The sequence below is a fragment of the Platichthys flesus genome, chromosome 20, assembly GCF_949316205.1.
Source record: "Platichthys flesus chromosome 20, fPlaFle2.1, whole genome shotgun sequence".
Taxonomy (NCBI): domain Eukaryota; kingdom Metazoa; phylum Chordata; class Actinopteri; order Pleuronectiformes; family Pleuronectidae; genus Platichthys; species Platichthys flesus.
In genome coordinates, this window is record NC_084964.1 from 17,178,253 (window position 1) to 17,203,170 (window position 24,918).

The 24,918-nt window shown below is 47.4% G+C and overlaps 1 protein-coding gene across 5 annotated transcripts in view; it reads left to right on the forward strand.

Annotated features, from left to right (window-relative positions):
• tanc2b (tetratricopeptide repeat, ankyrin repeat and coiled-coil containing 2b) overlaps positions 1 to 24,831 on the forward strand; it is a 116,667-nt gene extending 91,836 nt beyond the window's left edge. For all 5 annotated transcript variants that reach the window (XM_062413844.1, XM_062413846.1, XM_062413845.1 and 2 more), the window contains 21 exons: positions 5,852 to 5,890; positions 6,802 to 7,083; positions 7,229 to 7,353; positions 9,012 to 9,243; positions 9,893 to 10,062; positions 10,470 to 10,748; positions 11,495 to 11,662; positions 11,880 to 12,040; positions 12,654 to 12,762; positions 12,875 to 12,997; positions 13,175 to 13,411; positions 13,499 to 13,705; positions 13,884 to 13,977; positions 15,552 to 15,685; positions 15,820 to 15,943; positions 16,044 to 16,219; positions 16,358 to 16,490; positions 19,055 to 19,146; positions 19,686 to 19,832; positions 20,030 to 20,130; positions 20,267 to 24,831. In XM_062413844.1, the coding sequence (XP_062269828.1) occupies positions 5,852 to 5,890; positions 6,802 to 7,083; positions 7,229 to 7,353; positions 9,012 to 9,243; positions 9,893 to 10,062; positions 10,470 to 10,748; positions 11,495 to 11,662; positions 11,880 to 12,040; positions 12,654 to 12,762; positions 12,875 to 12,997; positions 13,175 to 13,411; positions 13,499 to 13,705; positions 13,884 to 13,977; positions 15,552 to 15,685; positions 15,820 to 15,943; positions 16,044 to 16,219; positions 16,358 to 16,490; positions 19,055 to 19,146; positions 19,686 to 19,832; positions 20,030 to 20,130; positions 20,267 to 22,337 (5,204 nt within the window). In that variant the 3' untranslated portion in view covers positions 22,338 to 24,831. The remainder of the gene's footprint in view (positions 1 to 5,851; positions 5,891 to 6,801; positions 7,084 to 7,228; positions 7,354 to 9,011; positions 9,244 to 9,892; positions 10,063 to 10,469; positions 10,749 to 11,494; positions 11,663 to 11,879; positions 12,041 to 12,653; positions 12,763 to 12,874; positions 12,998 to 13,174; positions 13,412 to 13,498; positions 13,706 to 13,883; positions 13,978 to 15,551; positions 15,686 to 15,819; positions 15,944 to 16,043; positions 16,220 to 16,357; positions 16,491 to 19,054; positions 19,147 to 19,685; positions 19,833 to 20,029; positions 20,131 to 20,266) is intronic.
• The last annotated feature ends 87 nt before the right edge of the window (positions 24,832 to 24,918 follow it).

The following is a 24,918-nucleotide window of genomic DNA, read 5'->3' on the forward strand; positions in this document are numbered from 1 at the left end:
GTCGGTGACGGTTGATTTGCAGTTCGTTATGTGGCAGATGCGTCTGCAAGAGTGTGTGTGTGTTTGTGTGTTTGTGTGTGTGAGAGAGAGAGAGAGACTGAGGCAACACACATGGAGCATTTTGTCACGTTGTGTCACCACTCAGCCAAAGAGATAAAGATTTGTCTCTGCACTAAAGATTCACGATCAGCGTTCAGGTCCAGCACACAGCACACGCTCCTCGGCCTCCTCACCAAATGACCAAACAGCCTGATGTCACATCGTCGAGCGCCCCCCCCCCCCCCCCCCCCCCCCTCGCCCCTCTTCCTGCGTCACTTAGCCAGTAACGAGCTTCCTAATGGCCGCCCTCTGCCATCCAAGCGAACACAAATATGCGTCCGTGTGTATTTTAAACACCTGTTAAGACCCCACTTAGCTGAGAGCTCGCTCCACTGAGCGGCGATGTGATTCCCCTGCCCGGGTGACAGAGCATGAGAAAGAAGGAGACGGGCAGAGGGTAGAAGAGAGAGGGATGGAAGAAAAGAGGGAGAGAAAAGGTAAAGCAGGAGCTTCACTGTTCACTGCCACAGCCACTTGATTCAACCTTCGTCCTCTAAGGGCGGCCAAGTGTGTTTACAAGCCAGCCGACTGCGTCCTAGCATGCTTCCTGCCTCCTCGGATCAGCGTCACTGCTCCCCGGGTGCACGGCTCCTGCCGCCTCACCAGGAGAGACAGGGCAGAGACAGAGACAGAGACAGAGACAGAGACAGAGACAGAGACAGAGAGGAGAGCAAGTTGAACATCAGACTCTGATTTTATAAGGTAGTTGTAATAAGAAACTAATGGGTAAAGAATCACCGGATAAATGAGGAGTTTGTTATGTGATTGGTTGATGTTTTTATCACATGGTCCTCAGGGAACACATTCACGCTTCCCCAGAACATTCTCCATCACAACCATGTCCAGCTCCACCCTCGGCCCAGTCCACATGATATCATCTGACTGGTTTGATGTTCAGAAAGATGAACCACATCCTTCCATCCTTCCATTATCGATACCGCTTATTGCTCCACTGAGCCACCTCATGAACCACAGTGATTTCCTTTGAATCTACATCAAACAAACAAATGGAAAGAAGAAAACACAACCTCCTTAATTCTCTAATATTTTTCCAACTCTGTGACATTATCAGGAATTTAACTAACTTTTTTTGGCATTTATTGTAATATTTGAAGCCTCACGCCTCAGATAACTCAGATATTTGGTCTCATTCAGTCTGTGAGGAGCCGATGAGGAGAGAAGTCCTCTGGTTATGTGTTGGTCCGGTGCTCACCAGCTGACTGAGGCTGCTCTATCTCCGGCCGGCTTCAGTCGAAGCTGCTATTTGATGTCGGCCATCGGGGGCCCGAGCTGTGCTGCTGTTTTGAGGAGTGTGAGTCAGACTGTAATGGACCTTCTTGCTCCTCCCGCCTGCCTACGTCCAAGATCTACCACCCACCTATATCTGTTCACCGCAAAACTCCATCACGTAACCGAAACACTGGCAAACACACTTTCTCCGTTGTTTCTCTTTGGTCCTCCTCGCTCCGTCTCCGTCCCTCCTCCATCCCTCTGCTCTCGGACACAGAGCCGGCCTTGTGTTCTAGCTTTTTGTTTTTATAACATATACACACTCTGACCCTGGAAAAATTATAATAATGAGTCGCAGAAATCCACCCAGGCGCTTTAATCGATCAGACATTTAAAGGATCAGGCCGCTGATGAATGAAGATCTTTCTCACAGCCGTCAAATCCCTGATAAAAAAAAACCAGAGCAGCAATGAATTGATTCTTAATACAGGAATTGTCTGTGTATCCGAAGCCTGACAGAGTTTAGAGCTCCATTGTTGTTGTTGAGCTTGGCCCTGTAATTTACTTCAAGTCAATTCCACATACAGTGTTCTGCTGCTGCAATAAACCACGGCTGAAAATAGACCCAAACTAATTCACTCACGGTTTGTGAAAAACTACTAAGTCCCAGTCATGCTTAGGAAATCACTGAGCCTTTAAAATAATGAAACCAAAAAAAGGATTTGGTCTTCATCTTGAGTAAGAGCTATAGGCATTGAGCCCACTACCACAGATAGATGGGTGGCACAGTGGTCCAGTGGTTGGTCACAGCAAGAGGGCGCAGGGTTTGAATCTGACACTCCTGTGTGGTGTATGCATGTTCTCACCCTTGCCACTGGGTACTCTGGTTTCTTCCCACAGTCTAAAGACATTCGTGTTAATTGGAGACTCTGAGGTACTGGAGGTAGAGAGGGTCGTCCACTAACCATTACGTTGGTGGTTTGATCCCCAGTTCCTTGGGCAACATACTGAATCCAAATTGTCCCTGAGACTGGAAAAAAGCACAAGATAAATACAGTTCAATTTATTCAGTAGGTGTGACATAGACACATTGTTGATTATATGTTATTATTTTTATATCCACTTGTTGGAAGGCTGGAACATGGATTCAAGAAAAGTCTTATTTTACATTTTGACCAATTTTCCCAGGAAATAATTCATGGATCTTGATGAGAACACGAGGACATGTTTAGATATTTATGAGTTTGTGCAATTTTTGGTGCAAATCCAAATAACAATCTGGATCTAGGCAATGTGGATGTGTTTTCCTGAGGGGCTCTGATGGGCCCTGTCGGAGGTGTGCGCTCTCTAATCCATTAGTAAACATGTGTTTACAGCAAACAGGCCCCTATCGCTGTCTCAGGCAAGGGAGGAGATAAGAGTCCAGATGGGATGACGGTGCAGGAACCTGATTACAGCAAAACAACCATGACTCGTTTCAGCTCGTTAGCTTGTCTGCGGCCACTTTGATTTGATCTTAATCTGATAAATGTGTTTTTTAACTTAATCTGGACTTTGAGAAGGAATGTGTGGTCTGTCTTGTAGTCGCAGGTTTTTTTAAATCTTGTATAACTCTGTCAGTCAACATCAGCAGGGATATAGTGTTGAATCAATCTTTGCAGGAAGATTAGGGTTTATTTTGAATATAGGAACATGTAGATTTATGCTGTTGCTCTATAAACCTGCTGTGCAAATTACATAAGATTAGGTTTTTTCTTTTGGAAGAAGGAAATTGCATAAGATCCTGTTGCTGTTGCGTATGCTAGCTGTGTCGCTCTGCGTCCGCTGTGAGAAGAGACGTCTGGAATTTTAACCTTGGTCTGAAAAACCAGACGGAGAAATAAAAACCACAATCCTTCGACAAACTCACAAATCCACCAACTCCCACATCAGCCATCACAAGGGTCGTAGGCTTGACCTTAGATAAACCATCGCTGCACTCCCCACAACCCTCACTGAAAGCATTTGATCATCTGAGCCGCTCTTCCTCCTCCTCCTCCTCCTCCTCATTTCCACTCTTTCTCCCCCTCTGTGCCAACTCCACTCTCCTCCAGTACCCATCCTCTTCTCCTCCTCCTCCTCCTCCTCCCATCATTTCCTCTCCTTCTCCACCTCTGTGCCAACTCCGGTCTCCTCCAGAACCCATCCTCTTCTCCTCCTCCGCACCTCATCCTCCTCCTCCTCCTCCTCTTCATCCTCCTCTTCCCTTTCAAGCCTGCTCAGCCACCGTGAGTCATCCTCACCTGGTGAATAATTAAAAACGTCTGAGACTCTGCTCCGTCTGGCCATGGAGGGAGGATGGGGGGGTGATACCTTGCTCAGTGTTGCCTGAGGGGGAGCGTTATGGGCTGGATTACGAGCAACTGCCATCCATCCGCCCCTCACTCACGCGCTCACTCACCGGGAACAACTCCCCCGGACGCCCTTCACAACATGGCTGCCATGTTTTTTCCTGGAACACCTGACGCAGAGGAGCAGCAGTGGCTGCACGACTTCATGCGCAGGACGTGTAATCGCTTCTGCCATTTGGAGAAGTGTGTGTTTTACAATTCCACGAGGAGCGACCGGAGCTTTCCAAGACACGCTTGGCACCAAGTCGACCACAAGTTAATTGAGTTAGTGGCACTTAAGAGGGAGAAGGTTTTGGGTATTTAGCCTCTCACTTCGGGGGCCCGGGCTTTTAGAGATGCCAGCGTCGGAGGAGTTTTTTGCATTTCCCATCACCGAGTTGCGTCAGGTCCATTCTTTCACAGCGTGACACACAACTGGAGGAATATTGCATCAGTTTGTGAATTATAGACGTAATAGAGTCGTCGGTCTCTCTCTGATTGTGTGTGTGTCTGTGCGTGTGTGTGTTGTGTTAGTGCTAAAATAATCTGACTGGGGAATATGGATGAAATGTCTGTTATTACATTGGGCTGCAGCCCGGCTCTGAGCTCGGTGCAGCAGAACTCGTTTGACTCTGTAGAAGCTCGTCACACACTTTCAGGTATAGCAGCCACTTTTTCGCTGATTAAGTATTATATAATATATTCATCACAGTTCTTTTCTCATTCTGTATAATTAGCATTTCCTGGAAAGATGAGGTCCTGCTTGTTGCAGCACTCTGGTGTGATGTGCGGTAAAAGAATAACATGAAGAGCCATATCAGCTCATTAGGTTCTGTCCCCGCGCTCTGAATCTGGACTGGACTCGTTTACAGAACACACGCGGCTCTAATGCAACACACACTCACACACTGAAGACATTTCTGCTGACACTTAGAAATCCAGCAGCGTCTGATCCTGCCGGTCCACTATATGATACATACGGCCCCTGACTCACTGTGCTTATTGCTCGCACGCTGCAGAGTGTGAAATGAGCCGCTGCACTCGTCCCGGTCTCTGACCAGCAGCCGTGTATTTCTCTCAGCACCCGGTCGAGAGTCTGATCAAGTCAAAGGAGCCGAGAGGAGAAGATATCATTTTAACAGTTTGTTTTAGCTCCCCTGTAATAACTCCAAATTCTGGACTCGTCTCATTCTGCAGTGGGTTGCTTTGTGGTGAGATGTAACTAACAAAGTTACTCGGGGAAAAAAACTCATATAGATGAGGTGTAAATATATACAGAGGAAAGTGAGATGAAGTTTTGCAGCTCTGTACGAAGCAAGGGAGACTTTAGACACTTCATATTTTGTATTCACATATTCTTACATATTGTGGGGTAACATATAAAAACTAATATTAGACCCTTGTTTGTTTTACAGACGTATAAACAAGTTCAATGTTGGATAACATGAAAACAGACAAACTAAAGATTTACTTTAGTTACAAACCAAAAGCAAATAAAAAAATACTAAATATTTATGTTATGATTATGGCTATTAATTAAATTATAATTGATTTTGCTATGGGATTTGTGAAAGTAAATCAAAATCAGGTTGGCCTTGTGTATTTATGTTATGTGTATGTTATTTTTTGGAATTGTTTTTTGTCTTACACTGAAATGAACTGACCTGACTTCAGCAGCCTGTGATACCCACACTACAGACTGTGGTTGGAGTTGAGGTTGAATTACTGCTCTGACTGGATTCCACCACTTTTATGGGGATTGATTGATCTCGGCCCCTGCGCAGTGGAACCAATTAGATTCTCCCAAAAGTGCGAACCTTCCCCAGCATCTCCCCCCCCCCCGCAGACACGCTGAGGAATGCGTTCGGCTTAATTCACTGGATTTCAATTAGTGATCGACCTCCAGTCTGGTGGTTCCCAATACCTCTGACATCACGATGGGCTGGCTCTACTACTGCCTCATCCCGTTGTGTTGTGTTTCATTGAGCTACACCTTTGCCCTGTGCTGTGACAACAATGCAGCCACACTCACTGCCTTTTCTCTCCTCCCTCCCTCCCTCCCTCCCTCCCTCCCTCATCACTCTCTCTCTCTCTCTCGCTCTCTCTGTCTGTCTTCTGTCTGTCTTCTGTCTTTTGCTTGATGTCCGTCGCAGCTTCCGCAAATAACAGCAATGCCTGGCAATCCCAGTCACGTAAGTTACTTTGATTTTCATCTGTTGCATAAAGCAGCTTGTTCTGTCCTGCTTTCTGGAGCACAAACACACACACACACAGAGAGACACACAAACACACACACACTTCCCTAGCAAAGTGTTTGTGTCACTCATTCATTCGGAAGCTGGTGTGATTTATAACATTTAATTCTCAAAGCTCAGATCAGTTTAAAGCAGCCGACCCGGGAGAGCAAATTGTAACACAGAATTTATCGCGCTGCTTCAGAAGTTCAAACCAGATCCATTTTACCCTCGTTAGCCTTTAATGGTCCATATGTTGTGGTTAAAAGAAGCCCGACCTCTGGAGGACTTTAGTTGAACGACGCCCCCTAGTGAGTAAAACCAACAGCCGCTCCCTCGACTTTTCTGCAGATTCTGCTCAGAAGCAGAACGAGTGAAAACACACACTTACATTTCTCTGTAAATTAAAGGCTCGTCAACGCAATGGAATAATATGACACTTTTTGAATGAACTTTAAAATGAGTCATCGGCTTTAAACTTTGAGCTCAACAATAAACAAGCTGTACTTTACTTCAAAGTGAATTCATGGAGAACACACATCAAATTAAACTTTGCTGTGACATTTTAAATCCGGCTCTTCCTCTTTAATGGGAAATAATATAAATACCATTTATAATGATTTATTATAAATATATACACATAATGAAACATAATTATTGATTATGCATGATTTATTATTCATAGATATGATTGTGTTTATTTTGTTGTCAGCTGTACAGTATGTTTGCACCCATTACTGAGTATCACAAGTATTTGAACACAGTAACTCATCTTATTTTAGTTCCCAAGGGGAGATTTCACCTGTAAAACCTTTAGAATACAACTCTGTAATATTAATAACCAGTTTTCTGTTTCCCTGACCCGACAGTACGGTTTGCTCCTTATCGGCCTCAAGACATCGCCCTCAAGCCTCTGCTGTTCGAGGTTCCGAGCATCACCATGGACTCCGTCTTCACGGGCCGCGAGTGGCTCTTCCAGGAGATCGACGCCCACCTCAACAGCCCCAACTCCACCACCAACCGCGGCGTGGTGGTCGTCGGCAATATCGGCTTCGGAAAGACCGCGATCATGTCCCGCCTGGTGGCGCTCAGCTGCCACGGCACCCGCATGAGACAGATCGCCTCGGACAGCCCGCAGGCCTCGCCCAAACGTAGGCCCCCACACTTATCCAAACATCCTTTAGAAAAAAGCTGGACAAAAGCGTGCAAGCCCTTTGTTTTGAGATTGCATGAATGTGACACAAGTAGGCAACTGTCCCCTGAGTGTGCTGCCTTGTCTCGTCCTGTTATGTCCAGATGGAGAGGGGCTCCCTCTCACCCAGCCTCAGCCCACGCACGGCACCCTGGGAGGAGGCAGCTGTCCAGGGACCCCTGAGATGAGGCGACGTCAGGAAGAAGGCATGAGGAGGCTGGCGTCTCAGGTACACACACACACACACACACACAAACACACACACACACACGTAATCCCACACATTACAATTCAGACACAACCTCCCAGACATCCAGATTAATACAGGTGGAACATTTACTTAGAAATAGCTTTATTCTAATGGTCCATTTGTTTCTTCTCCCATCGCCTCCTTTTTGCAATTCTGAATTATTCAAAAGTTTCAGCCATACTCTTCAAACAAGTGTGTTTGTGATGATTTTAATATAAAATCCTCTTCTCTCATTTAATAGACGAGTGCACATTCCCAGGCCACTTAAGCACATTTCTGCCTCCCCACCCCCCCATTTCCCTTTTATTCACAACCATTTAAAATGAACAAAAACAAATTGAATAGCCAAATATTGTGTCAAGGGTCTCATTTGCTTGCTAATAGTCTTTTTCTTTCATATTTTACTCCATCAAAGGAAAAATTTTGTTGTAAAATTAAAAAAGCTAATTTTACTATAATAGTGAATTTGTGGTTCAGGGTGAAATCTTCAAACCGCAGTTTGTCTCTAATTGGAAGCCAATGATACGCTCTCGTGAAAGTGCACGTTCGTGGTTCAAACGTGCACGTGGCTCGGGTCCTGTTAGAATCAACGTTTTTACGCCATCAGCGCAATATCATCGACTCACAACTTCAAAATAAGTTACGATAAATGAGCAACTTTTGCTTCTTGTTCCCGGGGCCGATGTGTGACACGCCTCTTTTTCCCGCTCTTCCTCTCGTCTGCTGTTGCGCCTCGGATCCCCCCCCCCCCACACCCCTCCCCTGCTGCTCAGCCATCTGCATCCGCTCTCCCAGCCTGATGCATTATGCAGATGTGTTTAAAAAAGAAAAAACAACTTTGCCAGGGAGCCTTATGAAATATGTATACCTGCAGAAAGCCATTTCCCAGCCAGGCTATTAGATCGTGTTAACTCTGTGCATTAATAATTGAGCTCGCTCCCTTTTTCACCCCCTTTTTTTTAAAAGCTCTTTATTCCATTGTGACCAAAAATTTGCTTCTAATTTTGATTAGTCTTTTTTTGTATTGTCCTCCCCCCCGCTGCCCTCTGATCACCGCCACCATCCTCTGAAAAACCCAACTCTTTGTGATCTCTCCGTCCCTCTGAGCTCTCGGTCTCACCTGCTGCTCGTGTGTTCGATGCTAAACGCTCTGAACATCCACTCGGCTCCTCCTATTCGCTGCACGTCCATCCTCACACAACTTTTTAAAATGCATTTAAACATTCATTTGACTACACAGCCGGGGGAAATACGACAGTTTAACACTTGACTCCGTCGTGCCACAGACATCTCACACATGAGCTTGCATGAGCTACCTCCAGCCGGAAGCCATGAATTATTAATGACTGAAATCGTGCAGCGAAACGAGAAGTATTATGTTTCATTACACTGCAACCATCCACCATGAAGCTGAGTCAATCCCACGAGTTGTAGAAAACTGGCAGAGCCCTGAGAAAAGAAGACTTGTTTTTATAACCGTGTCCTCCGGGTCCTGTGCTCCGTGACACTGATATCAATCGGTTTTTGCAATATTCAAAGGTTGTTGAGGTGAGGATTAACTAGACGGGAACCAACACACTCACTTTCTCATTTCTCTACTGGTTCATCATCTTCTCCCAACTCTCTGTCGCCCCCAGGTGGTGGCGTATCACTACTGCCAGGCGGATAACGCCTACACCTGCCTGGTGCCGGAGTTCGTGCACAACGTGGCCGCTCTGCTGTGTCGCTCGCCACACCTCGTGGCCTACAGGGAGCAGCTGCTGAGGGAGCCGCACCTCCAGAGCATCCTGAGCCTGCGCTCCTGCGTCCAGGACCCGCTGGCCTCCTTCAGGAGGGGGGTGCTCGAGCCCCTGGATACACTTTACAAAGGTGAGACGGCTGCAGGTGGAAATAGTGTTGAGTCCCAGAGAGGCCAAAGTACTTTTCACTGCACTTATTTTGCAGATTAAGATTTTACCTAAATCTTTATAAGAGTATAAAATATTTAGGTAAAAAACTAACTTTTAAACTCTTGGGCTGTGGTGCAGGAGGTAGAGAGGGTTGTCCATTAGGGTCCATTAACCAGAAAGTCGTGTTTCGATCCCCGGCTCCTCCAGTTTGCCTTCTGAAGGCCTCGGGCAAAATACTGAACCCAACAGTTTCTCATCAATAATCACAGATGTGAAAGTATCCAAGAAGAGAGACGTGAATCCAAATTAATATCGTAATAGTGAATGACAAAGTTTTAAAATTTATATCAATGTTATAAATATACAAATGTCATATTTTAATTTTGATGAGGAATTAAAAAAAGAGAAAAGTGTTTAATTCATTTATCTGCTCATAAAAATCAGTTTGAGTTGAACAGAGTTAAAAACAAGACGTTGTTTCCACTCTCATTTATCAATTTTCACATATTGATGTTTTTGTAAATTGAACAGGAATTGATGTTAAGACTCCTTCTTCTGTAAGAGTATTCTTAATTTAATCAACATCAAAGTTCACAGGCAAGTTTTCTTTTAAAATAAATGTTTTCCAGAAAGGAAGATCAGCTCGGAGGAGGACCTCATCATCCTCATCGACGGCCTGAACGAGGCAGAGTTCCACAAACCGGACTACGGAGATACCATCGTGTCCTTCCTCACCAAAACCGTCCACAAGTTCCCTCCCTGGCTGAAGCTGGTGGTCACAGTCAGAACCACGTTACAGGTACAGGACAGTAAATCCACATCTCAGTGTTACCTCTGATTTCAGCAGGAGGGTTTTACATCAGCGTTTCCAGGGGGTTATGTTTGCATCACCTGTGGGGCCACTAACCAACAATATTGAATTTGTCTTGAATGCGTTTCTGCCCTCGTTGTCTCGACCTTTTCCTCGTTCCTCTGCGAGCATTATGCAGACGACACGGATAGAAGTGACTTTAATCAGATTTTTTGGGGGTTTGGTGTCTGCCTCCTCTGTCCTTTCACTTCATCTTTTATTCATGAGGAAGAACTCCACTAGTTATTCACAGCGTGTCACAGCATCTACCTGTGTTAGGGAGTATGTCGGCCATTCTATTATTAAGATGATTTTGCCAAAAACAAGTCCCCTGACTGAATAATCTGATTCCTCAGGAGATCACCTCCGCCCTGCCGTTCCACCGCATCTCCCTGGACGGCCTGGAGGAGAACGATGCCATCGACCAGGACCTGCAGGGCTACATCCTGCACCGCATCCACAGCAGCCCGGAGATCCAGAACAACATCTCGCTCAACGGCAAGATGGACAACACCACGTTCGGCAAGCTCAGCGCCCACCTCAAGGCCCTGAGTCAGGGCTCCTATCTGTACCTCAAGCTCACCTTTGACCTCATCGAGAAGGGATACCTGGTTCTGAAAAGCTCCAGCTATAAGGTGCGTGTGTGGTGATGTTCACAGGCTCAGAGATGTGGAGGCAGACAAAGATGGGTGAAGATTGTTGTGTTGATACGTTCGAGCCACTGATGCTGCAGATCGCTTGTTAATTAAGTTTATTAATAAAGAACAAATCACCCTGTCCAAATCGCATCAACACTGAAGCCGATAAAATGAACGGTTGTTGAGAAAATAGAGGAAATTAATTAAAATCTCAACACATAGAACTAGCGCACATATTTTAAGATTTATTTCTTTCCCTTGCAAGTTTATTATTAAGTCAGTCATGAAAAAATCCACATGTCCACTGGGAAAAGAATGTTCTTAGAGCCCCAGACTTTTCCCTGAGAGAAATCAGGTTCTCTTTAGTATCATAGTCCCCCAGTGATGGTTGTCAGCCACTGCTCTTATAAAACATCACCTGCTAATGGCTCATTCAGCACATTTCAAGGTGTCACATGCAATAATCAGCTGGAGTTGTAGCCCACAGCAGAAAGTACTGAGTTCACAGCAACAGGGAAGAGATGGTGATTTAGTTTGTACCTGCACTCGACATCCTTTGATGAAATATTTTATCTCACAGCTCCGGATTCATTTACCTTCATGTATTCAGAAGTGCTTCCATGCTCTCTCCTCTCTGAGGAAGACCCCGAGGATGAAGATGTGCTTGACAGACTGTATCCATTATTCATGCTGTGTAGTGGTGATCAGCATTGTGACGCACGTTGTCTCCCTCCCGTCCACAGGTGGTGCCGGTCAACCTGGCCGAGGTCTACCTGCTGCAGTGCAACATGCGCTTCCCCACGCAGTCGTCGTTCGAGCGGGCGCTGCCTCTGCTCAACGTGGCCGTGGCGTCGCTGCATCCGCTGAACGACGAGCAGATATACCAGGCCATCAACGCCGGCTCGGTGCAGGTACCAACACGACCTCCGACCTGGTGACCTTTAACCTTTTTAACCCTCATTTGGTGACTTTCTGCAGGAAGTAGAAGAATTGGAAGATTTTGATCTTCAGAGAAATACATTTAAACAATTTTTTTCAAACATTCATTGCACTGACATAGAAACATACAGGAATCAATCACAAACTGTGTTTTATAAAGTAACATGGAGCCCATGTCTGTGGCTGCAGGGCACCCTGGACTGGGAGGACTTCCAGCAACGTGTGGACAACCTGTCGGTCTTCCTGGTGAAGAGGAGGGACGGCACCAGGATGTTCGTTCACCCGTCCTTCAGGGAGTGGTTGATCTGGAGAGAGGAAGGAGAAAAGACAAAGTTCCTGTGTGACCCCAGGTGAGGACGGACAGGAGACACGGTGGATTATTTCCTGTGATGCTGAAAGTGATTGTATTTGGAGACTGAAGGTTCCCAGACAGCACTGACGTAAGGACACTGGAAATCAGACGTTTTGCTTCAGGAGGTTTTATCACCCCCAGGTGGAAAGAGGACGTCGGGGTGGGACAGAGAAAAGAATGGGACCATTAAAGCAAAGGAATTAAAACAAGAACAAAATGCCCTGTCTCACTATAATGTCACATTATCCTGCAGGTTTTATGAAAGTCTCGAGAGAATCCTTTCCAAAATTGCTGCACATGTTCACTTAGGCTCGTAAATTAACAGATTTCGATTGGTCGAAGGTCACACAACTTCATTTGAGTCTGTAATGAAATGTCTGTAGACCGCATTAGTTGTATAAATGAGTCATTTTATTGCCTTAACAGAAATTTGATGGTTGATGTTTCTACAAGCAGCTCTGTCGGCCACATGAAACATTATATTTATTTAGCAGGGGACGTATTATATTTCAACCTGGAACATTTTATTCCTTGTATTATATTTTGTGGATGGCTTGGCGGGGTAACGACCTCTGGAGAACTGAAACGCTTTGTGCTTGTCGCCTCTGCAGGAGCGGTCACACCCTTCTGGCCTTCTGGTTTTCTCGGCAGGAGAACAAGCTGAACAGACAACAGACTATCGAACAGGGCCATCACATCCTCAAAGCACATATCTTCAAGGTGAACCACACGGGTCTCCAACCTCTGTCTGCAGTATACATGCACAGCAGTGGGGGGGGGGGGGGTGTTTGACCAGAGTAATTAATGTGTTCTCTACATCTTTCTGTTCTAGGGTCTCAGCAAGAAAGTTGGTGTTTCCTCATCTATCTTGCAAGGCCTGTGGGTATCCTACAGCTCCGAGGGCCTTTCAGCTGCTCTTTCCTCACTGAGAAACCTCTACACCCCCAACATCAAGGTACAGGCTCTCTGGTGGCAGCCGGGGGGGGCGGGGGTCATGCTTGGAGAATATTTCAACATGTTGTGGGCATCAAGAGAATTTGAAATGTGCTCCACAGGCGTCCACATCTCTCCGGATGAAGTTTGAATCCTCACATATAACTTCTGTGTTAACCCGTTTTCCTCTCCGTCCAAGGTGAGCCGGTTACTGATGATGGGCGGTGGCAACGTGAACTACCGGACGGAGGTGCTGAACAATGCCCCCGTCCTGTGCGTCCACTCCCACCTGGGCTACATGGACATGGTGGCTCTGCTGCTGGAGTACGGCGCCTCTGTCGACGCCCCGTCTGAAAGCGGTCTGACGCCGCTGGGCTACGCCGCCGCCGGGGGACACATGTCCATCGTGACCGCCCTCTGCCGCAGGAGAGCAAAGGTAAGAACCTCCCGATCTGATAAACGCCAGGGTCCGCCTCCTGTGTTTTACTCGTGTGCCTGATTCCAATCCGTGTCCCGTCCACAGGTAGACCACTTGGATAAGAACGGCCAGTGCGCCCTGGTGCACGCGGCGCTGAGGGGCCACATGGAGGTGGTGAAGTTCCTCATCCAGTGCGACTGGAGCATGGGTCAGCAGCAACAGTCACCACAGACACAACAACAGACGGCGTTCACCAAGAGCCACGCCGTGCAGCAGGCGCTCATCGCCGCAGCCAGTATGGGATACACAGAGGTACGGGGGGGGGGATGATGAAGGTGGTGATGGTGGTGATGATTAATACATTTATTTAACAAATAATGATTTTATTTTCTCTATATTTGTATCAAACATCTTCATCTTCATTAAGCGAACTTTGAGGTTAATCCGTGTCACATCTTGTACCCCCCCCCCCCCCCCCCCCCCCCCTTAGATTGTGTCCTACCTGCTGGACCTGCCGGAGAAAGACGAAGAGGAGGTGGAGCGGGCTCAGATCAATAACTTCGACACCCTGTGGGGGGAGACAGGTGGGGATACCGATAGAACCCTGGAATCAATACAGACACACGACTGGGAATGGCTGATGTGTTGTGTAGTTGTGGTATCATCAAACATATTGTCTACGGTGTGTGTGTTTGTAAAGCATCTGTGGAGTGTTGTGTGTGTGTGTGTGTGCTCTGCGCTGCAGTGCGGATGTGAGGGATTGTGTGTGTGTGTGTTTGTGTGTGTCTGCTGCTGCGTCAGATTGCTGCTGGCAGTGCAGTGGTGTCATTGGAGCAGAGATGGGACTGGGCTCACACAGAGGAGAGGATGGGGGGGGGGGGGGGGGGGGGGGGAGTGTGCTCCAGGGTGCTCAGAAATGACGAGTCTGATTGCACTGTGGAATGGTGTTGAGGAATATAATGTACCATCGTTACCTGGAGCGATGAAACCTCATTTCCAGAGCTGTCCCCCCCCCCCCCGTGGGAGGGTTGGAGCGGCCGCTCCTCGCTGTCAGGAGGAGAGAGAGAGAGGACGTGTTCTCATTCAGACGTCATCTCCTCGTTCATCAGGGGTCAGAGGGACATGATTCTAAAGGATGTTTTACGTTTTTTTTAACCATGCATTGCAGTGTAGGTCAACTGAAAGTACAGGATTCAGCCTGAGGGAGTATATGTATATATATATATATGTATGTACTACTCTCTGTGAACTGTGGGGATTGTAGAGGCTTGACCAGGGTCATGCTTCCATTCGCTGCCTCTGATTATGAGTCATACATTCACTCTGCTTTAATTATTCACATCATAATCAGTACATTTGAGAAGACGTCTGTTCAAAGGCCATTGCTCCCAAAACATCTCGAGTGGTCTCCTCTTCTCCTCTTCTTCTATTCTCTTCTCTTCTCTTCTCTTCTACTCTTTACTTCTCTCCTCTTCTACTCTTTACTTCTCTTCTCTTTGTTTGTCTTCTCTTTCCTTCTCTCTCCTCTTCTCCACTTCTCCTCTTCTTCTATTCTCTTCTCTCCTCTTCTACTCTTTACTTCTCTCCTCTTCTACTCTTTACTTCTCTTCTCTTTTTTTGTCTTCTCTTTCCTTCTCTCTTCTCTTCTCCTCTTCTTCTATTCTCTCCTCTTCTCCTGTTCACTTCTCTTCTTCTCTCTTCTCCTCTCTCCTCTTCTCATCTTCTTCTCTTCTTCTCTTACCCTCTTACTTCTACTCTTCTATTCTCTTCTCTTCTACTCTTTACTTCTCTTCTCTTTGTTTATCTTATCTTTCCTTATCTCTTTCTCTCCTCTCCTCTCGTCTTTCCTCTTTTCTCCCCTCTCCTTTACTTATCTTCTCCTCTCTTATCTTCTCTCCTCTTCTCCTCTTTACTTATCTTCTCCTCTCTTCTCTCCTCTTCTCCTCTTTACTCTTCTCTCTTATCTTCTCTCCTCTTCTTCTCTTACTTCTCCTCTTCCTCTCCCCTCCTCATCCTTCCCGATGTTTGCCCACAGACCTTTTTATTCCCTTCTGTTATAAACTCAAACATGACGGCACTGTAAAGATGTAAAGGTCTCATTTCTCCACATCGTGTTTACCAGACTAACTTCCCCGATTGTGTGTCTGTGTGTTTGCAGCCCTGACCGCAGCCTCCGGTCGGGGGAAGCTGGAGGTTTGTCGCCTGTTACTGGAACAAGGTGCGGCCGTGGCTCAGCCCAACAGACGAGGCATCGTCCCGCTGTTCAGCGCCGTCCGACAGGGACACTGGCAGGTTGGTGATCTTCCCTTCATCATGGAGAACATTCTCTGGAAAAATGATTATTAAAAAAGACACTAAAGAAGTCGCAACTACATTATTTTTGATGGATAATAAGATTTTCACCTCACAATATAATGACTTTTCAGATCGTGGACCTCCTCCTCACACACGGAGCCGATGTCAACCTGGCGGACAAGCAGGGTCGCAGCCCTCTGATGATGGCCGCCTCAGAGGGACACCTGGGCACTGTGGAGTATTTACTATCTCAAGGTAAATCACCATTAGAAAGTATGTGATGTAATACATGCATAAGAGATGTTCGGTTTAAAGGCAGGTTGCTGTGTCTCACCTCCTCTGTGTCTTCCTCCAGGAGCTTCTCTGTCTCTGATGGATAAGGAGGGTCTGACCTCTCTGAGCTGGGCGTGTCTGAAGGGCCACTTACCTGTGGTCCGCTGCCTGGTGGAGAACGGAGCGGCCACCGACCACGCAGACAAGAATGGACGCACGCCCCTCGACCTGGCCGCTTTCTATGGCGACTCTGAAGTGGTAGGTGGCCAGTTAAAGACTTCTGCCTACAGCGTATAAACACGGGTCATCAGATCTCTTCAGGGATTTTGTATTTGAGGGGAAATTGCACATTTTATGTCCAGATGTCTTCTCACAACCTTTCTCTCTGTTGGTCAGGTCCAGTTCTTGGTCGACCACGGGGCCATGATAGAGCACGTGGACTACAGCGGGATGCGACCCCTCGACAGGGCGGTGGGCTGCAGGAACACGTCGGTGGTGGTCGCCCTGCTCAAGAAAGGAGCCAAGATAGGTAAGAGCGGCGTTGGCGGACTGAACCCGTTGAGCACCCAGAGGAACTCTTGCACCCCCGCAGCATCGTAATAAAAAAAAAGGATCCCGCTCTGGAGCTAAAGCATGAGCTGCATGACGGAGAATCCAGTGATGGAACACGCTTCCCTTTTTTCTTTTATTCTTTTAGTTCTCGCCTCCCGCTGCTTATTATCGAGCACCGTGGCATTTAACTGCAATAAGCCATGGATTCAGGATGGTGTCTCCATGTAGCTTAAACCACTTCCTGCTACTGTACGTGTGTCATCCTCTCTCTCCCCCCCCCCCCCCCCCCACGCTGCCGCATCATCCTCAGCTATTTATGGCTCTGATGTGTTTTTTCCGTTTCTTCTTGTACCACTGTTGTTTTGCTGCCTCTCTCTCTCTCTCTCTCTCTGTCATGTTTGTCTCTATCGCTTATGATATCTCCCAGTTCTCCCTCTTCTCCTCTCCTCCTCTGCGGTTGCTCAGAGACAGGTTGTTATTAGCGCTTGTGGTGTTTCTTTTGATGTTTCCTTTATTTTTTTTTATTTTGCCGAGGCTCTTATCTCCGCTTCTCACTGCTGCTTTTTTGTGTTCCTTTTTCTCACTTTTCCTCCTCATCCACCACCACCACCCACCATCACCTCTCTTACCCACCTGCTGTTTCTCTCTCTCTCTCTCTCTCTCTCTCTCTCTGTCTTTCTTCCTCTCCTCTCGCTCCTACGCACTCCCACACCCCTGTTTTCTCTGGCAATTCTGTCGCCCTCCCTCTCACACTCCTCTCCCTCGCTCATGACCTCCTCCCCTCTTTCTTCCACCTCCTTACACCCACCGCCCCCTCTCTCTCTCTCTCTCTCTCTCTCTCTCTCTCTCTTTTACCCCCCCATCCCTCGCCTCTCTCTCTCCGGCCCCAGGATGTCAGACGCTGCCCAGTCGGCCCCGAGGTAAAGCCAAGGCTGTCGACTTCTCACCCCACCAGGCATTTTGACAGCTCTATCTCCTCTCTCTGTGTTGTCTGTGTCGTCCTAAGTGTCGGCAGGCGAGCTTAGCTACCAAAACCATCTCAAACTGACAAATAATAACACGCAAAGGTATTAGCACTGACAGTGGCGCAGTCGGGGGATTGCCTAGAGGTAGACGCTAACATTCAAGTGGTCATTGACAGCATGCCCGAAACCTCCAGCCTGTGACGTCGTGCCAAGGTGTTGACCTCCCATCCCACAGACGCATGCCGGAGAGCCCTCAGTCACACTTGCGTGGGTCGTGATTTAGCGGAAGTGCATGTATTTGTTAACTCCTTTGTACCACCACCACCACAGACCGGGGGTGACACACCAGTGTACTGTGCATCGCTCATCTCCCAGACGATTCGTCAGTGTCAGCTAGGCCAGTCAGCAGCATTCCTGCACCTCCTCCACCACCTCCTCCAGCTCGGAGGACAGCTAACGCCTGCAGAGCTCTGTTATATCCCCTCCTGCTTGCCTCTCTTGTTTATTGTACCTGCCCCTGTGCCCCCCCCTCTTGTGCAAGATCCCCCCTCCTCCTCCATCTCTGTGGTGTGTGTGTGTGTTTCCGTGTGTCAAGGATTGCTGTCGCTCAGTTACAGAACATGCACATCAGTTCCAGTCAAGGGATTGTGTTTGATTGTCAGTCATGAAACACTGTGCGGTGAGGAAGTGTGAAGAAATGTGAAGCTCCAGTTTATTTAAAGGGAGATGAGTGTTCTTCTGCTTTTCTGCCGTTACTGAATTAGTCAGTAGCACATCGATTAGAAAACCTCCGCCAAGGTCCATTTGTCCCCATGAAGCCACGTTCAAATTCACTAGATCCTGATTTAGACCTGGATCTGCACCAAATTGTCAGTAGAATAGCAATACGCCCCATGATCCAGATCTTTCCTGACCTTCACCGCATCCTTCCACCAAATTCAATGTCAATCCGTCCATAAGTCATTGAGTAATCCTGCTGGCTAACAGACATTCGAACGCAGAGGAAAACAAAACCTCCTTGGTGGAGGTAGTTCCATCTGCACTTCTTGACAAGACTAGAGAAATGCGTCTCAACTGAAAGACATGACCGTGTGACTTTTCTTTTTTTGTATAGTACATCTACAGTGAGTTAACCTGGGCCAAAACCTATTTGCAGATAATCGCTAAAGTTACTTTTGATGAAAGGCTAAAAGGAGAAATTCAAATCGTGCTCACTCTGCACTTCAGTCAGACCAACTTCCAGCTCCCTGCGACTCCCAGCAGGTTTTTAAAAAGGCTCATTGTTATCAGCAAATACTCTTTGGCTCAGGTGGGACGTCCCACAGCGAGGTCACAGTGTTCTCTGGATTTCACCACAGATTTTTTTGTAATCTTTGCCTGTCTTTTCTCATCCATTAACCATTTTGGCTGTTGTACTCATCCCTGATATTAATGTTGTATGTAGTGTGACTCCCAGTCGCTCCTTCCTTCCTTCCTTCCTTCCTTCCTTCCTTCCTTCCTTCCTCTTCTGCACAGGACTGTCGAGTCGGTCTCACTGTGGTTTTCTTTTCCATCTGCTCCTCCCTGTGTTCCCCAGGTCCGGCCACATGGGCCATGGCCACCTCCAAACCCGACATCATGATCATCTTACTCAGCAAACTCATCGAGGAGGGGGACGGCTTCTACAAGGTCAGAGAGCCGCTGATCTGCCGCTCACATTTCAGAGTGTGAATTACAAAACATCATGTGATACGATTAATATCCTTTAAATGTGAAACGGAAAGATGCTTTTCCAGCAAAGACTGATCCGTTTAGTGTCGTTCTTGTTTGAGGTCACTGGGGATAAATTGTACGGCATTTTCTGCATACTATTAAGAACTAGAATGTTATCCCTCCTCCACGGTCGAACAGTCCCTTTGAATTTAAAACCGCATCAAATTTCAAACATGTTTTTCATCAAGATCCTGGAATTATTCTCTGAATTAAACTGAGTTAAACACGTTCAAAATCACCTTGTTAAAGAGAGAGAAAGAAGTTCCTGGGTTCATGGGTTCTTCTTTGAGTCTTTACAAAATTTCATGGAAATCCCCTGAATAGTTTTTGCTTAACCCTGCTAATTATTAGCAGCAATGGATGTTTTTTCGTGATTAGCTCCGGTTTCCGAGTTATTTCTTCATCTCATGGTGAACGAAAGACGACCAGGTTTTTCTCTCTGTGTGTCCCGACAGAAGGGGAAGGTGAAGGAGGCGGCGCAGCGTTATCAGTATGCCCTCAAAAAGTTTCCACGCGAAGGCTTCAGCGAGGACCTCAAGACGTTCAGGGAACTCAAAGTATCGCTCTTCCTCAACCTGTCCCGATGTCGGAGGAAAATGAACGTAAGTCGGCGGAATCGCAACAACGAGCGTCTGGTAAAAACTGCAAAGAACGTCACAGTGTTAGATGAACTTTTTAGAATAAAACCAAACACCAAACCAAATTTAAACATCGCACGATACTGAGGATATTGCTGTCGACCACTTCTTCCTGTGTGGGTGTTGTTCCATAATCGTTCTGCTTTGCTCCATCTCTCCAGGACTTTGGGATGGCTGAGGAATTTGCTACGAAGGCACTTGAACTGAAACCAAACTCTTACGAGGCTTATTACGCCAGGGCCCGCGCCAAGCGTAGCAGCAGGTACACACTCTCACACCGCCACACATCACAGAGTCGATACGTGCCATCGTAATGAATCACATTCTGACTCATGCTCACAGACATTTCGTCAATTGTTTCATGTTTATCCATCTTTCTATCATTGTCCCCTTTCCAGACAATTTCCTGAAGCCTTAGAGGACTTGAATGAAGCCATAAAGCAGTGCCCCAACAACCGAGAGATCCAGCGGCTGCTCCAGCGGGTGGAGGAGGAGTTTCACATGCTCGACCAGGAGGAGCACCAGCAGCAGGACCTGGAACTGGAGCCTCCTCCCTCCCCGCCTCCTACGCCTCCCCCGGAAGAGGAGGAGTCATTGTCCCTCTCCATGCCTCTCCCCCCTCCGCCAGAGCCCCGCCTGGAGGACATGGAGCCTGTCCAGGACCTGTTTGAGGATGAGGACTACCTGGAGCAGGAGCTGGAGGCCATGTCGATGGGTCTGCCCCCGCCCGATTCCCTCTCCAACCCCTCCAGCCTTCCCATCATTCATAGCCCACCGCTCTCCCCCACACATCCAGATCACATCTATTTAACCGGAGGCTCGCCCATGGGCCAGCCCTACGAGTATCACCCCACCTCGTCCTCCATGTCCTCTCCAACTCGCGGGACGTACCATTCAACGTCGCCCTCTTTATCCCCAACGCATCAGAACTCCCACTACCGCCATAGCCCGCCTCACACCTCCCCAGTGCACCAGCCATCCTACCGCTTCAGCCCACCTCCTATGGGCACCGGGGGTCAGGGAATGGATCACCAGAGCCCACCGCCTTCCCCTTTACGTCGGGCTGCACAATACAGAGCCAGTCCGCCGGTAGAGAGTGTGTGTCTGTACAGGTCCCAGTCCGGGTCTCCTGTGCGCTACCAGACAGAGCAGCACCCCGGCCGACCCAAATCCCCCCTCTCTAAGATGAGCAGTCAGCGTTCTTTCCAACTGAGCTCCCAGCCCTCGTTATCCTCCGGGCACCACCAAGCCCAGGGCCTTCGCCTCCAGCCTTCTATAGCCCAGATAGTCCGTACAAACCAGCCCAGCAATGTAATGGGCAACAGCAGTTACGGAGGCCCGATGGGCCACTCCATGGGTGGTCGCTACCAAGGGGGCTCGGTGGATGTGGAGAGCCGGCTGGTGTATCAGCCCTCCCTGGATGGACGGTCCATGCCACAGGTCCAGGCCAGCCTCAGCTCTGGGGCCCTCTGTCAGCACGGCGGCCGAGGAGGGGTTATGGAGTCGAACCTATTGAAGGAAGAGCTACCCCAGCGCCCCTCCTCTGCCTACCGCGCCAGCAGCGGGGGCCCAGGGGGCATCCGTTACAGCCAGACACCTCAGATCAGCCGCAGCCAGTCGGCCGCCTACTACCCAGTCTCTGAACATATACTGGAGCGCGCAAACGCCATGCCCCCCTGTCAGCTGGGCTCGCCTGAGATCCCTCACATGGTGAGACGCCCCGTCAGTGCTAATACTACTGAGTTGAAGCAGCACGTGCCCACCCCCAGGCCTCTCATCCACTCCCAGAGCGTAGGCCTTCGGTTCTCCCCCTCCAGCAACAACATCTCAACTGGATCCACCTCAAACTTGGCGCCAGGCTTCAGGCCTTCCTCTTCCATTCAGCAGATGGAGATCCCCCTGCAGGCTTCATATGAGCGCAGCTGTGATGACATCTCTCCCATCTCTCCCTCGCAGGGCGGCGGGGGGCTGTATCAGGGCGAGACCAGCCGCTCTCGGAACACGCCCTTCATGGGCATCATCGACAAGACGGCGCGGACTCAGCAGTACCTGCATCAGCCCACGTGGTCCAGGGGCATGACGTCCATGGACTCTGCGATTAGCCCCACCTCTCCCGGCCAGCTGGTCCAGCAAGGCTCCACTTACAGCCCCCCCGCCTCACTGGGCAACATCGCCTACTATAACAAGACTAACAACGCCCAAAACGGACACCTGCTGGAGGAGGACTACTACACCCAGCCCCAGCCCCCCTCCCTGGGCAAACTGTCTAACGGCTCCCGCGGCGGTGGGGACATCCTGGAGCGGGTCAGCCAGGTGCCCACCTACCCGGACGTCAAGGTGGCGAGGACTCTGCCCGTGGCACAGGCCTACCAGGACAACATGTACCGCCAGCTCTCGCGTGACTCCCGCTCCCAAGGCCCCACGTCCCCCATCAAACCAAAGAGACCATTTGTGGAGTCGAACGTGTGATGGCCTGTCTGTGACTGGTCGGTGGGACTGGGCTCGTTAGAGGCGAACGGACGGTTGGACAGACCCTTGTACATGTGACACGGACGAACTAGTCATACAGAAACTGACGAGAGACAGATCCAGTCGGAGAGAGAGAAAACCACACAGCAGGCACAATGGTGAAGCGATTATTTCATTCTCATACTCTGCACACAGGTAAGAAAACGGGAGGCTCTCCACAAATTCTGATCTCACACTGATTCAAAGACCAGTGCACTTCCAAAATGGTGGTGAGGCACAAAGTTCCCACAGGTGAACACAACAGAGCGAAAAGTACCAATAATCGGACTCTACTCGTGGACTCTGCATCCATCCTCTGTTCTTACAAAGTGTGCTCTTAAGCAAGGTTGCTAGTAGGCTCTATTCTATGTAACACAATACTATATGTTCAATACTGTACATTGCTCAGAAAAAAAACAAAAATGGCTCAACAACTCAGTACTTAGAGAAATATGACAATATTTATAATTAAGTTATATATTGTACATAGAAATAAAAACAAAACATAGTTTGCGTTTGAATTGTATTCTGTTACTCCTGCCTTTGTGTCCCACTGCTAGTCATATGGAAACCGGCCAGGAGGAGGGAGGAGGGACGGAGACCGACTTTGAGAGACATTAATACCTCGGGTTTTGTCAAAATAGAAGAAAAATAATACTTTGTTGTGGTTTATGCTTTTTCTGCTGCAATACGCCCTCGATGTAAACTACTGCTGCAACCGATGATTTTCATTTTCTGTTAATCTCCAGCACATGTTTCTGATTTATCTCTTTATGATAATGAGACAAACGACCATCAGTCCAAAACCCAAAGATACAGAAAAAAAGCTAAATCTGACTGAAATGATGAATTCACTATCAAATCACTTGCCCGTCGAATTGCCCGTCAATCAATTAACAAACTGTTTCATTTTTGAGTCGATGAAACAGGATCTAACTGATCCCAGAACAGTCAAAGTAAATACGTGCACCTTTAAAAGGTTGAAACATTTCTGAGGTTGAGACACTAGATTTTTCTGTTTATCCTTTTTGAAGCATCATTCGTGTGAACGTTTTATAACATATTTGTCTCCAGCTCCTTGTCAATAACAAGGAAAGTTTGTTCTCTTAGGAGAAAAGAAAAAAGGCCTTAAGTGCAATAACTGTGTTTACAGTTCGAAGCCTTGTCGACAGAAACGATCAATCATCTTTATCTGAATGATCCGGATCAAATGATAAACACTAAATTAATCTTTTAAGGATCAAAGTTCGTCTCCGTCCCTCCTCGGTTCGTAACGACACAGTACGTTCATACGAGGGACAACTTGCTAGTGATGGGTAAACATGGTTAGTGCTCAGAGACTATAAGCAAGCAGATGCATACACATGACCACTGTTGCAGACGGTCTCCCCCTGACTCCTGCATTATCTCTTGCCGTTTCTTTTTACCCATAATGCATTTTTACGCCGTCACCTCTGCACTAAAAATGCCTGTTAAGTTCCTAACTAAGGGTGCACTTTATGTATTTTACTTACTGTGTTGTTCTGATTGTTGAAATGTTGGAGAACGTGGGTGTGTGATGGGTCAGACCTCTGGCCGCTGATACCAGACTATCAAGGACACATATTATTATTATTATTATTATTAATACCATATGATTTACAAAGCAGTGATGAATGACAATATGAAGAGCAAACAATGTTTTTAAACAGGTGAAGATGTATAGACTTTCTAGCACAAGTTGTATATACTGGCTCAGATGTTCCACTCCGTCCAGCTCGGGCTCGTTAGTTAAGCAAAGTCTGTTTGAAGAAGCCGATCATATTTAAGTAATGATAAAAAAATAAAATAAAAAAAATCAATAAGTCTCCGAATGAGCCAGTCCAATCCACTGGTCCTGCACACGCCTTGAAAATAACTGGAATCTACTGCAAACAAAAAATAACGAAGACTGACATTTCAGAAACTCTGTATTTGGAGTTTGACTTGAAAAAAGTGGGATAATGAGAATATTCAAGTTATTTGTATATGTGGGAAAAGGTTACAGACCGTTTGTCTGTAACATTTTATTTTGGTTCTAGATAAAGAATATCTAAAAGGAGACATCTCCTCTTTATCCTCAGTTCACCTTCTACCAGAGAATCGCCGGACTTATCTTTACAGAGATTAAGGTATAAACTGTAAGATACTTCATTTAAACTGGACTTCTCAGTTGAGGGTGTATGGTTTCAAGCTGTGTGTGTATATTAGTTTGCTGTACATAGTCTGATGCATGTTCTATTCTTTCCACGAGCTCAAGCGGAAACATGTATAGCAGTGTCCTGGCTCTGGTGTGTGATACAGTGTTTGGATCGAGATAAGGAGACTGCGATCCCTGAACTGTCCTTATCATTTTCCTCAAACCTCACCAGACAAAAGGGAAAAGGTTATTTTTTCTTTTCTTTTAATGTATTTGCTTGCTGAGCAGAGTTCTCTTGTCTGTAAATGTGAGCTTTCAGATCGCTGTGACAAAAAGTTTAATTAAAAACAAATAAAAAGAATGTGTTTTTATCTCATGATAACT